Here is a 17,736-nt window from a genome sequence, read left to right as displayed (position 1 = left end):
TGTTTAATTGAATTATTTTAAATGAAATTAATAATAATAACAATTTATAAAGTTTAAAAATTAATTATTAATTATTTAAACATTTTTTCACATATTTTTTTAATAAATTACTTTTATTATTTGTTTATTAATGATAAGGTACATTTTCAGTAAAAATTGGTAAAATATATTTCGGAAATTGTAAAATTTATCAAAAAATTCCTATACTTAGAAAAACTACTATCCCAAAATTTCTATTTATTTTTTAAATAATTTTTGTTTTAATTACACTGAAAATAATTTCTTTGATTCAAATAAATGATCAAATATATTATCTAATAAATGTTTATTTGTGTACAATAATTTTTATTATAGTCAATTGGATATTACTTAAAATAAAGGAATTGATTGAAATTACTTAAAATTGAAATTGGAAAAAATTAATTGAAAATAAATTTTAAAAATGAATAAATTAATAAATAAATTATTGGTTTAAATACATTTTATTCGATTTAAATAAAAATAATTTGATTTAAGTAAGTATTTATTTGATTTAAGTAAATATTCATTTGATGGCAGACAATTAATCAGCTATTTGAATCAAATAGAATTTTTTTCCTGTGTATTAATTATTTAATATTAGTGATTCGCTAATAAGAAATGTACCTAAGAAGCAACAAATTTTAGGTTATGTTTCTAATTTTTGGAGTAAAAATACAGAAAGGGAGTCAATTATTATTAAAACTTATTGATCTTCAAGTCATTATGATAGTCAATTATTTTCTGTTTAATTAAATTGTTTTTTAATTTTTTTTCCTTAACTAATTTTAATAAGTTAAATATTTTATTATTTATATTTTTATTTACTAAATGAAATATTTTAAGTTAAATTAAAAATTAAAAGTAATATGTCTGATTAAAATAATAAATTGTAAATTAATTTATAAATATTTAATTTTTATTTATTTATTAAAGCTAGAATAAAATTTAATAAAATTTTTTTGAATTTGATTGTTTCTAAAATAGTAAACTAAACTAAAAAAAAATAAAAGTTAACAGAAATTTCAGAATTTTTTCTCTAAATGTAAGTATTTAAGCGTAGAATTAAATTTTACAAGTAAGGTAATTAAATAAAAATAATTGATTAAATTGTTTAAAAAATTTATTTTAACCAAGTGCAACGGTTAAATTTACAAGTATTTACAAAACGTATTCCACTTTACAAACACAGATTTTTTATATACTTAATAATGATTTACGTTATAAAAATATTTACAAAAATTTATTTCAATACAACAACTTTTATAATATAGTAAAAAATAAATCTCATGTGTAGTAGAGGTTTAAAATGACAAATAATGAAAAGTCAAAAATAATTAATTACAATAAAAAATAAATTTAAATAATTATGAACGATAGAGTGGAAAATAATAAAAATTCAACGTAAGTAATAAGAGATTAACTAATTAAATAAATAATTAATTAGTTACAACAAACAATTGTGATAATTTTAAATTTCCAGTAATTAGCAATAAAAAATTACTTGTAAAATAAAAGAAAAACTAAATTCGCCTTGGAGACATAATGAAATTTCTCAATCTACTTCTCTCAATAGAAGAATTATTACTAATCTCCTTAAAATTTAAACTTCGACGTCTCTTTCGACGAGAACAATCGTCGTTAACTGTTTTCACACTTCTGAAAATTGTCCTCGAACCTTCGGCAAATTTCTTCGAATTTAACGGCGAAACTCGGAATATTCCCATTCCAAATCGATTTCCATTCCTGATGCTGTCATCAAAATTTTTCTGAATTGGTATCAAAATAGAAGACAGCGACATATCCTTGAATGCACTCTCAATATTTGATCTCGGCGATAGCAATGCCGATGGACTAATTGGATGAGTCTTCAAATTTTTCCTCTCCCGCCACAAATAATTGGACACTTTTCCCCTCAAAGTGCAATCTGACTTGTAAACGGCTTCCCACTTTTTTGACACTCTCATTGCACTTAATATTGACGGCACGTCCAGAAAATGAAAAATCCATTGAGCGATTTCGATGGGAAGATATTTTATAAAGTCAAAATTGTAATCACTGTTTTGTTCAACAACACGTTTTTCACTGGGTAATTCCATTATAATTGTATGATTGTACAATAATTATAATATATTATTGTTGTCAATTATAATTAGATCTAATTATAATTGTAAGATAGTTCTTATAATCAATTATAAAATTTTTAAAACAATTTCCACCTTTTTTAAAATGTTTGCGAATAAAAAGCAAACGGTGGAAAATTGAAAATATCTCATTGACGTCCATACAAAGTGGTGTCTTGGTGACAAATGACCATAAGGTACAAGTTAACTAATGAGGGGATGAAAACAAATTGCACCGCAGGTATTGTACCCTAATGGTCAGTCAACTTCTTGTTCGCAATTGAATTAAAAATCCCGAACATCTAGCGCAGAATTTACACAGGGAAAAAATTTGATTTGAAACAAACAAATTTTGTTTCTTTAAAATTTAATTATAAATCTATTTTAAAGCCATGTGGGAAAAGTTACTTTAAAGAAAGTGTAGAAATAATTTATTAAAAATTAAACCACTGTTTTTCCATGAGAGTAAGAATTAAATTACTTTTTTATTATAAAATGAAAATTGAGGTTCGATTTCTCCACTTGAGAACGTCAAGGTCACCATCAGATGGCAGGAGAAATTCCAAGAAGGAACTAAAGTGCCATCTAGCGGTGACCTTGGCGTTCTCAGGTGGAGTATACACGATCATATTTTTAAACTCATTTTGTAATTCAACTACAAGTTTCAAATCATAAAATTTGTAAATAGAAAATTGCGATTTCTCTCAAAAGTGTTGTTATTTCATCAAAATATATATTATTTTTTTCTAGCAGTAGGAATTTGGTAGAAGGGATAAAATTTATTCAGAATTCCCGAAAATTGTTGTTTTCTAAAGTTATTGTGTTTATTCTTGAAATTTAATTTAACTTAAATATTTCAAAATTAATTCAATTTTAAAAGAATTGCGTTTACAATTTTCATAAATAGATGAACTTTAAAAGATTTTTATTTCAAATTTTGTAAAATAAAATTTTTTAATGAATTTAATTAGAAATATAAAAAAACTTAGCTTTAAAAAAAAATGTTTAAATTAAAATTCTTCTGAAATTATTTAAATTTTTTAATATATATTTAACTAGTTTTAGTAAAAATAATGAATTTATAGACGAATTTTAGTTAAAAACACTAAACCAAATTGAATTTTTAAACAATTACAAATGATTGCAGAAATTCAATTGTTTTCAAAAATAGTAAAATTCTTCTAAGAAATTGAATTATTTACAAAAATTTTAATAAAATTCTAGTCAAAATTTTAATTATTTTCAAAAAATTCCCTCAATTAAATGATTTTTAATATCTTCTACTTTAATAAAAATTCCTAAAAGAATTCAATTAATTAAAAAAATTTTAATAATAATTCTACGCAAACATTTAGTTATTATCATAAATATTAAAAATTTCACAGGAATTCAATTATTTTCACAAATAATAAAAGTCAATCCTGAATTTCAATTATTTTTAATACACTTTTAATGGAATTCCTTGAAAACAGTTATTATTCTTAAAAATTTTATTAAAATTTATTAAAGAAATTTAATTATTTTAATAATTTTTGCTACAATTTATTTATTAGAATTTAATTATTATTTTTAATAAATTTTTAATTAAATTTTTTTAAAGAATAAAATTATTTAAAAAAATTTTAATGCAATTCTTTGCGTATAACAATTCAATTTTTTTAAAATAATTTTAATAAAATTCTTCGCAGAAATACAATTATGTTTAAAAATTTATAAAAATCCTCGTTAAAATTTCAATTATCTTTATAAATAATAAAATTTTGCTCCGAAAATCGATTAGTTTCAAAATTTTTAATAAAATTCTTGGCAGAATTTCAATTATTTTTAATACAATTTTCATCGAAATTTCTTGAAAAATTCAATTATTCTTAAAAATTTTATTAAAATTTGTCAAAAGAATTCAATTATTTAAAAATTTGCTCATAAAATTCTTTATGAAAATTCAATTTCAAGAAACACTCTTCAATTTCTTTTTCAAGAAACATAAAATATTTATTGTTGTATTTAAATAATTGAATTCTCGTATTAGAATTTTCTAATAAATATTGATTTAAAAATGAATTTCAAATTAAAATCTTAGAAAATTTCAACTTTTTATACTTTTTATTAAGAATTCTATAGAATTAATTATTCTCAATAATTTTACTCTCTAAATCTGAAATCTGAATTAGTAAAAATGTTTACTAATTTGAATTAGTGACTGACTTTTTGCTTTTGAATTAGTAAATTTTACTAATAAATTAGTGGAAATAACTATTTAATAGTAAAATTGACTAATTCAAAAGCAAAAAGTCAGTCACTAATTCGAATTGGTAAACATTTTTACTAATTCAAATTTAGAGAGTATAATTTTTAATTATTTAAACTTTTTAATTTTTAATATATTTAAATGAAGAATGTCAGAATAATCGCAATTTCGTAAAATTAAACTGTAAACAAAAGAATTTGATAATTCACAGAGAACTTTTTCAAAAATTGATTTAAAGAAGAATTTTAGTTGAAAATTCTAGAAAAGAATAATCGTAATGATGAAAATAATTTTTGAAGATGTTACAGTAACAAAGTAGCAAATTTGAATTATTATAAAACATGAAGAAAGCGATCACTCCGAGTCGAAGACTCGGAGTGATCGATTTCTTAATGTTTTATAATAATATTCATATATGTTATTGAATTTTAAATTTTTGAATATCTTAATTTCAATGAAAAAAATAATAATTAAATATTTATTTAAAAATCAAGTTATATTGATGTTTTGGAATAATTTTTGTTTTAAAAACCTGGAAAAGTCAGGGAATTTTAAGCGCGGCAACCCTGCTTAGTATTTCACTAATTCGAATTTAAAGAGTAAATGAGGTTTTTTCTAAAAACTTTGTCTGTTTATCTAAAAATAAGAGCAACATTTGTATATAGAGTTTATCCTGTGAATGACGTATACCCATCATCACAGAGAGTGGTATTAAATTTTCTGCTGATTCGCCTGATGGCAATCGTATTGCGACTGTGAGTCAAATTTAAATTCCCGCTACAGAACCGTCAAGAGTGCAATAACAAGAAGACGTCAGACGCATATAAGCGATTTCTCACGACGTCACTTGCAACAAAGTTTGCTTCTGACATATTTATCCACCATAAACGTGCGCATTTCCATATTATCCTCAATAATAGTACAAAATGTCCCCAACTTTTCAGAATAAAAGCAGAAACAAAGAAATTACAACTTTAGAGAAAGAATATAAATAAAACAAATTTTTTGGTTCATCATTTCTTAACTTTGATATAGTATATAAAATTGCAACAAATTCATATCGAAAATCTGAATCAAATTGATCCAAAATGGTATCAGTTTGATCCACTTTGGCGTCAATTTGATAGTTTCCAGATACCAAAAATTTGAAAAAGTAGAAATTGATCCAAAATGGTATCAGTTTCATCGACTGGCGTCAATTTGATACTTTCCATAAGTTAGCATAGTCAAGAACCTATTTAGGGTTTTTAGAGATAGAAAATGTTACTCAAACCTAAAGAAGTGAATAAAAAATTAAACTACTAGGACGTTGCAAAATTTTGCAGAGTATCCTACAACTCTTCGGTTACGTGAAAAAATACAACTTCAGGGACCTTTTCCCTGAGCACAGTGTTGCAATTTACCTATTTTATCCAAAGTGGATGCAAATGTTTTCTAAAATTTCATTAAGATAACATTTATATCAGCGTTCTGCGAATATACTGTAATAGTTTTGCTCAAGACCAGAAACTCTCGTAAAATTCACGTTATCAAAAAAAAAAAAAAGAAACTAAAGAAGAAGAAGAAGATGAACCCAAACACTTTTAAAACAGCTGGACCGACTAACCTGCGTTAAGCAATTTTATTAAAGCTTGCAGAAAATGTACATATCGTGCACGCGCATAAAATAACCAAAGGCTATTAGCGTCAGTGCAATTTTCCAGTCCTGGTGAGGGAGCTACGCTCAAAATAGAATTCTTCACACAATGTTTCACACATATGTGCGCAACGTGAAAAGAAGCTGAAAAATTTCTCATTGCGAAGGGCATCAGCTGTTTTAATCCAACACACCTATGATTAAAATCTCATGCGTTTGCTGTATTATGATATTATACATTTACAACATTACTAAATTACAATTTTGCAATATTATTATATTATATATACTCAGGCACGCCTCGAATTGACTTTAAGGCGCAAAAGGCACAAAATAAGTATAGCTTTAGTCGATTAAAAATTTAAAAATATAATAAAAGTCATTTACAAAATTGCCACAAAAAATTAAATTTTGTTTTTCCTTGACTTTTCCCTGATTTCCAGAAAAAATTTTTACTTTTTCCCTGACCCTAAAGAATATTCTGATTCTGCACTCTCAAAATGATACGAAAATGAAAAAAAAACTACATTTATTTATGAATTTCTTTAATTGTAAAATTATTTTAAAGCATTAATAAATTCGTTTTAAAATAAATATTGAATCATTATTATTTTTCCGTAGGAATTAAAATTCTTCGAAACATTCAAATTAAACCTTTTTTAAATTCAACAACTTAGAAGAATATATTATAAACTAATTTTTATAATAATTTTTATAATAAAATATATAATAAAATATATAATAAAATTTTTATAACAATTAAAGGTAAGCCAGTGATAAAATCATTATTTTATATTATAAGAATTCAGATTTACAAAGATTTTCATTTGAAACCTTTACACAAAATTCAATTATTTCTAAAAATTGCAATTATTAGTAACTTCTCCAAAATTCAAATATTATCTAAAACTTTAACTGAAATTAATTTAGAAATAAATTTTTATTAGAAAATTCTACGAGAATTCAATTATTTAAATACAAACATAGATAATTTATTGAATAATTGAATATTTCTTAAAATTGAATTCTTATACATAATTTTATCAACAAATTTTTAAATAATTGAATTCTTTCGACAAATTTTAATAAAATTTTTATGAATAATTACAATTTTCGAGGAATTTGATAAAAATATTGTATGAAGAAGAATTAAAATTCTGCAATGAGTTTTATTATTTATGCGAAAATAATTGAATTTTTGCGAAGAATTTTAAAAGAAAGTTTCAAACAATTGACTTTTTCAATAAAATTTATGCAAATTCCATTTTTAATAATTGAATTTAAAAAAGAAAGTTTTAAATAATTGAGTTCCTATGAAATTTTAATTTTTTGTTTGTAAAATAATTGAATTTTTGTGTAGAATTTTATTAAAGTTTTTGTTTAACAATTGAATTCTTTTGAGAAATTTTATTAAAATAGTAGAATATTGAAAATCATTGAATTAAGAAAAATTATTTGAAAATAATTAAAATTTTACTATGAATTTTATTAAAATTTTTGAAAATAATTGAATTCTTGTGATGAATATTGTTAGTTATGAAAATAATTAAATTTTGCAATGAACTTTATTAAAATTCCTGAAATTAATTGAATTTTGTCGAAGAATTTTGTTATTCATTTATAATGATAATTGAAATGTTGAAAACAATCTTTTTTAGATTTTTTGAAAAGAATTGAATTTTTGCGAAGAATTTTCATAATTTTGAAAATAATTGAATTCTTGTGATGAATATTGCTTATTTATGAAAATAATTTAAGTTTGCAATGAATTTTATTTAAATTCCAGAAAATAATTGAATTAGAGAAGAATTTTGCTATTTATAAAGATAATTGAAATGTTGAAAACAATTTTTTTAGATTTTATGAAAATAATTGAATTTTGCAATGAATTTTATTAAAATTCCTAAAAATAATTGAATTTCGGAAAAGAATTTTACTATTTATAAAGATAATTAAAATGCTGAAAACAATTTTTTTTAGATTTTTGAAAATAATTGAATTTTTGCGAAGAATTTTCTTAATTTTGAAAATAATTGAATTCTGGTGATGAATATATTTATTTATGAAAATAATTAAATTTTGCAATAAATTTTACTAAAATTCCTGAAAATAATTGAATTTCGGAAAAGAATTTTGCTATTTATAAAGATAATTGAAATTAATAATGTTAAATATGTTTAAAAAAAAATTAATAAATATGTTAAAAATATGTTTTTTATGTTTTTAATAATGTTAACGAGAATTTTTTTTTAATTTTTGAAAATAATTGAATTTCTGGAAAGAATTTTGATATTTATTAAGACAGTTGAATTCTTTCATAGAATTGAGTTAAAATCTTTAAAATTGAAAGTAATTTCAACAGAATTGAAATTGAAATTTTTCAAAAAATACTTTATTAAATAATTTATAAGTAATAACTTTATGGCAGTTCTTCAATATAATTAAGTTATTTAAAATAAATTATTGTCAAAAATAGAAAAAATTGAAGGTTTTCTTTAGAATTCGTGGTAATTACATAGTTTACGAGGAAAACAAAAAAAATCACCAAAATTCAAAATTTTTTTATAATATCTAGGAATTAAATGTTTTCCAGCACTTTGAATAAAAAACCCTGATGACTTTTCCCTGACTTTTTTCTGAATTCCCCGACCTGTGGCATCCCTGATTTATTCAGTTAATTCAACAAAAATTTAGTTGTTCCAAAAAAATTCTTTTTCGACTGTAATTTATATACATTTGCTATTAATCATATGCGATAGAGTGATAGACGATAAAATGATCCGATAGACTAAAAAAACCGATTGATGATCCGATAGAGGCGATAAAAAAGTAAACACTACATTATCGAAATAAATACCAGGAAATTTATATATTATATACATAAACATATCTCTATTCTTGTCAAGGATTCAAAATGCATATTGTATGCTAAAGAAAATGACTTCCTATTCGTCCTATTCGATATAAATCGTAACGAAGACTGTAATCTTCATTTCCATCACAATGAACGGGTAAAACTTGCAATCTACGTTTTGCATGCGTTTGATAATTCACCAGAAAATTTGCATGCCAGGAGAGCAATCTCAGCTCCATAAATTTTATACACGTTGCAGCCTCTGCCTATAGGTTTATATGCAGCCCATCTCAACTCAGCTTTTATGTCCCTATTGTTTCACTTAGAAAAAAAAATAGTTGAAAAAAAAGCCAAGAGGTTATTTTAACATTTTTTTTTCCTCCTATTAATAATTACAATAATTGTAAGGTGTTGACTTTTCTTTTAATATATTTAAACCTTTTTTGTCATCAAACAGATTTTATAAAAACTTCTTCCTGTAAAATGGATTTTTCATGCTGGAAATCATGGAAAATCATTTCATTGAAGCATGAACCCGAGATATTAATTTCAAATTATTATTTTTCAGTTAAACGTGTCGTTTTAAGTTAAATTCCTACGGATTAAAAAGGAAATTTAACTATATAAAATTTTCAGGTTCAAATCGAAGGAACACTTTTTAAAATTCTTTTCAATAAAGTATATTCATTTTGATAAAACTAGAAATTTTTCTAAAAATGAACTTTGTTAAGTGCAATTTATTAGTTTCGTGTTATACATATATGAAATTTTTTTTTTTTCGAAATTTCAAGTAATAAATGGCATTTAGTTCATATACTGATTCCTTGATCAAAGAAACAAGTAAAGTCCCGTTTTCTAGTTGCAAATCGTGCACTACGTGAGAATTACATCACGACACATGACCTTTTCTAACGTTTCTCTCTCATCTTCACTTTTACTCACGATAAATAATTCACCGCACTGAATGTGTATTTATATATATATATAGTATATATATGGGCATATATGTATACAGTATATGTATGTATATACATATATATAAGAGTAGCCACACATTATTTGTAGAATAGAAAGGATTTGTGGAATAGAAGAAACAAACTTTAAGAAATTGCAAACGTTTACTTTAAGATATGTCTTTAAGATATACTGGAGTCAATATAAGATAACCACAAACTATCTCCTCTCACAAAATAAATCAGTTTTACCATATAGTACCATATACTTATGTTAACAATTTTTTGTTTCTGTTTTCTTAATAAATTATTTTCATACTACTATAAATATATTTCTGGAAAAAGAAGCATAAAGACACATTTTTTGTGTTTTAATTTTCTTCAGAGTATAACATTATTTTCAAGTTATTAATATTAGTTTTCGAATTTTTATCCTAGTTAATTTTTCTCTTAATCTATTAATTATATCAACCCGGGGTAATTACACTGAAAAAAAAATATTTAATTCAAATAACCAATTAATTGACTATTATCAATTAAATATTTAATTGAATCAAATAATATTTATTGGAAACAATTAAATGGTATTTACTGCAAATACAGAAATTATTGGTTCAAATACCATTTAATTGAATTAAATTAATCAATTAATCGGTTATTTGAATCAAATAAATTTGATTTTTTGAAAGATAACAGTTTTCAATTATATACAATTGAAAAATTTTCAAACAATTAAAATTTGATAAAATCTTTTCGTTATAAATGAAAAAAATTTTTCTCTTTTTTTACTTTTTTACACCTGTCATCCAAAAATCGGAAAAATTTTATATTTGAAAAATATAAAAACAAATAATCAAACTTATCAGGAGGTTAAAGTTTTAAACGTTCAAATGAACGAAATTTATTTATTTCTTCTTCAAATTAAATTTTTATTACTTTAATTTTGCGTCACTATTAAGCAAATTAATTATAATGTTTCTAAATGTAAAATTTGAGTTTTTAATTTGAATTGTAATTAATAATCTATGAAAATATTTTTAACAAAAAATATTTCGTTCATTTGAACGTTCAAAACTTTTTGTTCATAACTTATCAAGAATTAATTTTTTTTTTAAATATTGTTAGGATGAAAATAATTGAATGTCCCTAGAAGAATTTTTGTATAATTTAAAAAAAACTAATTAATTTTTTAAATAATTTTAATTAAAAATTTTGAACATCTTTGTTTTTCCCAAAATGTTAAAAATAATTCTAAACAATGTTAATTATATTTTTGCATTTTCGAAAATGTATATAATTGAATTTGTTTGAACAGTTAAATAATAAAAATAGTTAAATAACTCGAAAACAATAATTCATAACTCATAATATTATTAATTTCAACTCACAAATTTTATATTGCGAAAAAAGATAAAAACAACTCATATTTAAATTGTTAATATAGAAATAGAAACAATAGTAATAATATTTACACATAACATTATAAAAGTAATAAATATCAAAAAAATATTTCAATAATTCAACAAACATCAGAGGATTAAAAAATCAAAACCCGGAAGAAAATACAATAAAAAAAAGAATTATTTAAATAAACTTTGCCAAGAGAAGTTCACTAAAAGATTACACTTTCATTTATAATCTCGTAATATAACGTAACGCATTAATGTAATAGAAGAAACGATAGCATCTTTGTTTTCATAATAGGCGCAAGCCTCTTTATAAATATACTACCATAGAAAGTCAAAAGGCATCGAAAACTGATTGCAAGTGTGGGAAGATATTTTTTTTTTATCCGAGAAAGTTAATTATTGCAGTTTCATAATCAATCAAAAAAAATTATTACTATATACACCAAATTTATACACGAAAAAAATGTATCTGATTCAAATAACCGTTTACTTGTCTATTATTATAAATAAGTATTTATTCATAAGAAATAATTTTGATTTAAATGAAATAAATTTTTATTTGAATCAAATAAATTTTATTTGAACCAATACAATGAAAAAAAAATTATTTGATTCAAATAATCGTTTACTTGTCTATTATCAAATAAATATTTACTTGAATCAAATATAATTTTTGTTTAAATCAATTAAATAGTATTTGAACCAATAATTTCAGTACTTAAAGCAAATACCATTTAATTTACTCAAATTAATAAAAACTATTTGATTCAAATAAATTTTTATTTTAGTGTAATTTTGGTATTTGAATAAAATTTTTTTTATTTTATAATAATAACAATTTAATAATTATAATTTTTTTTTATTTATTTATTTATTTTTTTTTTGATTGAATAAGTCAATTAATGAATTAAATGAAATTTGCTTTAAATCATGAAATTATTTATTCAAATACAATTTCCTTTTGATATATTTAAATTATAATTTATTTAAAAGTTTATTTATTTATTTTAAAATTAGTTGATTCAAGCTTAAATATTTATTTGACAATAAACAATTTAACGGTAATTTCTACCAAATACAAATTTTTTTTCACTCCTTAAATATTGGACAGTTTAGAGACAGAAAAAAACGTACTCGAAAAAGAAGAAAGCGGAAAAACTAAGAAGTAAATTCTAAAGTAAATTACATAAAAAATGAAAGAAGCATCATGTCAAGCGATGCGTAACGATTATCGTCTATATCTACAAACAAAGCGGGGTGAACAGCCAAGGTTTTGCGATTAAATAACAGTAGAGCACGTGCATAAATCAGCATTTTAAAAATTGCAAACTGTATTTTTATGTTTCTACGCAAGAAACGAAAAATCAATTAGTGAAAATTTTTTTACCGTAAATTTAGTATTTTTACTCGAATTCATTTTCAACATTTTTATTCATTTTTCTTATAGTATTTTAATTAGTACTTATTTATTTTTAAATTTTTCTAGTATTTTTAGTAGAATTTTTTTTAGTATTTATTGTCGAATTTTCCTAGTATTTTTATTCACAGCTTTTCTAGTATTTTATTAGTATTTCTTTTTAGTATAATTACTTCGTTTTTCTTTAATATTTTTACTTATTCGTATTTTTCAAGTGTTTCTAATCATAGCTTCCCCAGTATTATTATTAGTATTTCTAGTATTTTAAATAGTATTCGTAATTGTTTGAATATTTTTCTAGTATTTCTAATCATAGTTTCCCTAGTATTATAATTTGTATTTGCAGTATTTTTCTTAGTATTTATTTTAGAATTTTGTTAGTATTTTTATTCCTATTTACTTTAGTATTTCTCTAGTGATTTTATTAGTATTTTTCTAATATTTTTCTACAGTATTATTATTTCTATATTTTCTAGTATTTCCCTAGAATTATTTCCAGTATTTTTATTAGTATTTATTTTGGAGTATAGTTACTGTATAATAATAATTGCCCTACTGTATAATAATAATTGCCATACTGTATAGTAACGATTGCTATACTGTATAGTAACGATCGCTATATTGTATAGTAACGATTGCTATACTGTATAGTAATGATTGCCATACTGTATAGTAACTATTGCTATACTGTATAGTAACTATTGCTATACTGTATAGTAATGATTGCCATACTGTATAGTAACTATTTCTTTACTGTATTTTTATTTATCTTCTTATTAATAAAATAATATTAATAAAATAATATTTTTTCTTAATAAGTAATTTTGTATTTTTATAATTTAATGAAAAAGAAAACAATGAAAAATTGGCTGAATTTGTACACATAACGTGAAAAAGTATGTATTTCAAAAAATATAATTACGTGACTCTTGGCGAAAAATAAACGACATTAAAAAAAATATTAATTTTCAAGTGAATAATTTTTTTTCTACTATTACGAGTGTAAAAATCCCTTTTTCCTTTTTTTTCTTGTAATTTATATATAACAGATCTTACTTTAGCAATCACTTTGTTACGCAATTGCATCACGCGAGTTCCTCGAGCGACTCGCGTACGAGGTCGTCGATCATCTCCCCAAAAAATACTTGTCCACGGTGACGGTGGTTTTGGAGCCGATGGTGGTGGCAAAACATACAAAATTGCATTTTTCTGTTTCAATAAAATCATCGCGCACCAATAATAACAATATTTTCAACACTAAAATTAATTTTTTCCATATGCAAATTGATAATAACAATTAAAGACGATTCACTACACGAAACACTTGAATTGTCCAATAAAAACCAAACACTAAAAAAAAATATAAATTTAAAGTTTGAAAAATTAATTTATTTTTAATTAAATGAAACTAGATTTAATTAAATTACTAATTTGAATTAAATTAATTTAATTTCAATACAATTACTCCTATATTTACACCAAGAGATGAATTTTCATATTTTTAGTTAATTAATTTAATATATTGTCATATCGATCGATTATAAATTTTCCATCAGTTTATTATATTTACGTTCACACTTTTTATTTATATACCGAATTATGCATCAAAAGTGTACCAAATAAATATAATTTATTATTTTTCACTTCTTCTTTTAATAAATTAATTAAATTCATGTATTAAATATTTCGAAACTGAATATAATTCGTAAACATTTTTTTTCTATTTATCAAACATCAAGTAAACAAAGAAACAATTTGACAAAAAGTTATTAAAAATTAAAAAATTCTTTTTTTAATGAAATAAAATTAGGGTTAAAATTTTTATTTTTTTAAAAAATATTTTACGAAGAAAAATGGACGATTTTAAAAGGGAGTTTAAAAGCCACGACACCTACCATCGTTGGTAAGCGCGACTAGCAAACTGAAGACTGTTACTTCGAAGGGGTTTATTTTTCATCGTATATACACTATTTATTCGGCTACATTCGGCCTACCATGTTCGAGAATCGCTCGTTTTAAACGCAGTGTCGCGACGCCCCCAAACTCAACGTTATGTAAATTATTTCACTCATCGAAACTAATTAATTCTAATTAGAAAAAAATAAAGACGATAAAAATAAACAAGCTAAATTTACTGCTAGTTAAAATTTTTATTCAAAAGTTCAATAAACATTCTATTTTTCACGTTATGTAAAGAAAGCAACAAATTTTTGCCACAAAAAATTAATTTTGTTATTTCCTGTCTTTCCCCTGATTTCTAGACAAAAGTTTGATTTTTTCCCTGACCCTAAAAAATGTTCTACATTTATTTACAAATTTCTTTAATTGTTAAAATATTCGAAAACATCAATAACTTCTTTTTTAAATAAATATTTAAACACTATTATTTTTCCGTAGGAATTAAAATTCTTCAAAAACATTCAAATTTAAACCTTTTTCAAATTCAACAAGTTAGGAGAATATTGTTATAAAACATGAAGATATCGACTTCCTCCGAATGATTTTACTATTTATGAAAATAATTAAATTCTTAAAGGAATTTTAAAATTTATAAAAATGTATGCACACAGGAAATTAAAATTTTTAAATTTCAGTGACTCAATTATTTAAAATAGAAATTTTAAAAAATTGAGATCCTGTGAAATTTTCATTTTTTTGGAAAATAATTGAATTTTTGTGTAGAATTTTATTAAACTTTTTGTTTAATAATTGAATTCTTCTGAGAAATTTTATTAAAATAGAAAAAAATTGAAAATCATTGAATTAAGAAAAATTTTTGAAAATAATTGAAATTTTACCACGAATTTTATTAAAATTTTTGAAAATAATTGAATTTTATTACTTTTAAAATTAATTGCATTCTTGTGATGAATACTATTATTTATAAAAATAATCAAATTTTGCAATAAATTTTATTAAAATTTCTGAAAATAATTGAATTTTGTCGAAGAATTTTGCTATTCATTTAGAAAAATAATTGAAATGTTGAAAACTTTTTTTTTAGATTTTTTGAAAATAATTGAATTTCTGCAAAGAATTTTCTTAACTTTGAAAATAATTGAATTCTTGTGATGAATATTGTTATTTATAAAAATAATTGAATATTTTTTAATTAATTCTATTAAAATTCCTGAAAATAATTGAATTTCGGAAAAGAATTTTGTTATTTATAAAGGTAATTCAAATGTTGACGAGAATTTTTTTTCAAATTTTTGAAAATAATTGAATTTCCAGAAAGAATTTTTATATTTATTAACTAGTTGAATTTGTGGATAATTTAATAGTTAATGAGGCAAACAAAAAGACACAAAAATTCAGAATTTTCTTATAAATTCTAAACATTCAATTTTTCCCAGTACTTTTAATAAAAATCCCTGACTTTTCCCTGACTTCTTTGACCAATTATACTTTTCCTGAATTCCCTGAGCTGTGGCGATCCTGATATTTGTTTTCGATTTTTTTCAAGTAAAAAAAAAATCACCAATAATATTTAATAGTTTTTTTTGTAAATAGAAGTATTGAAAAAAACAAATTATATTCGAAAGTAGTAAAATTATAAATTCGTAACTTTATTTGGAGTAGTAAATACTGTTTATGAATAATAATATTTACCATAGTAAATAAAATAAATATTAATATTTTTAAAGTAAATATTGTAAATAATATTTCAAATAGTAAATACAGTAAATAATATTTTCAATAGTAATTACTGTGAATTTTAATATTTACAATACAAATACTGTAAATATAATAATAATAATAATATTTATAGTAGTTAATTAGAAAATAATAAAATTTTTAATAGTAAACTCTTTGAATTTTAAAATTTAGAATTCAATAATAAATACTCGAAACAATAATTTAAACCGTAAATAATAATAATAATATTTAAATTAGTAAATGAGTAAATAACATAAATATTTTAAATATATTTAATTTCGCTTTAAATAATTAAAATTCTTTACGAGAAACTATGAAGAAAAAGTTTAATAGATAAAATAATTTCTATAACAAAAATGACAGCCTGAAATAAACAAATTCTTTACTTTTTAAAGTGCTTACATTGTTTTGTAGTTTATTAACACGTCACTCGACACACGTGACTAATGACAGTTGTGCATTTTTTTTCATAATACAATAATCTAAAACTCAGATTCTTCGATTAAGAAAAATATTCTAAACAAAGAAAATCCTTGACTACTCCCACAAACATAACCTCAAAAACACTCTCTTGTGATTGTGTTTAAATCGTTTAAATCCATAAAATACAAAATAAAATACACGAAATAAATCCCATAGAAAAAAATATTGAACACTATTTTCAAAGGAAGAAAAAACAACCAAAATTCGTACAAATCAATTTTCTACAACAGTAAGACCAAAACAAAATCGTACTCTAAATATGCAATTAGACTCACAAGAAGATAAACAAAAATACACAACAAATCTCATGATTTCCATTTCTCCAGCAAACGTCAAATATTATACCCTTCCAAATAAGGAAAAAATCGTGCAAATTTTTTTTATCAACAAAAAAGTCTTACATCGCGCCGAGAGTTGTTTTGGTGAACAAAAAAAAAAATATGGCAATAAAATGCACTCACTTGAATTAAATTTCTTTTTTTCTAAAGAAACACCAGGGATCATTGACATTAATTTATACAATATATGATTAATCCACTTGTGTATCTGGTGATTCTGGGTGCGTATCGAAATGGAAACAAAAAAAGGGGAGAGAAACAACTTACCGAACTCTGAGGTGAACTCGATACACTTGGAGAACGTTGAACAGTGACTAATGCCATTATCACATAAAAAGTTGACGAAAAACACTCACTATCACTCTAGACACTCGCGTAATAATAAACAGGTCTGTCAAAACCGGGGAAAAGTCATTATTTTTCGTGTACGTCAAACGGCATCACGCTCACGGCAGCCATGTTGGATTCAATCGCTCCAAAACAAAGTGCGCATGCGTCATGCGTCTCACTTTCCCGCGCGGAATGAAAATTTACAACTGACTTTTTGCATTCTTTCTTTTTTCAATTGCACTTAAAGCATTATATTTTACTTTTTTA

General features: G+C 22.7%; 1 protein-coding gene across 1 annotated transcript in view; it reads right to left on the bottom strand.

Moving 5' to 3' along the window:
• The window catches only part of LOC122501153 (protein phosphatase Slingshot), a 187,285-nt gene extending 169,684 nt beyond the window's left edge, over nt 1-17,601 (bottom strand). The window contains exon 1 of the mRNA XM_043610429.1: nt 17,407-17,601. Within this exon, the coding sequence (XP_043466364.1) occupies nt 17,407-17,463 (57 nt within the window). The 5' untranslated portion in view covers nt 17,464-17,601. The remainder of the gene's footprint in view (nt 1-17,406) is intronic.
• Nucleotides 17,602-17,736: the final 135 nt, after the last annotated feature.

Source organism: Leptopilina heterotoma, unplaced genomic scaffold, assembly GCF_015476425.1.
Source record: "Leptopilina heterotoma isolate Lh14 unplaced genomic scaffold, ASM1547642v1 Lhet_205, whole genome shotgun sequence".
Lineage (NCBI taxonomy): Eukaryota > Metazoa > Arthropoda > Insecta > Hymenoptera > Figitidae > Leptopilina > Leptopilina heterotoma.
This window is presented reverse-complemented; position numbering and strand designations above follow the sequence as displayed.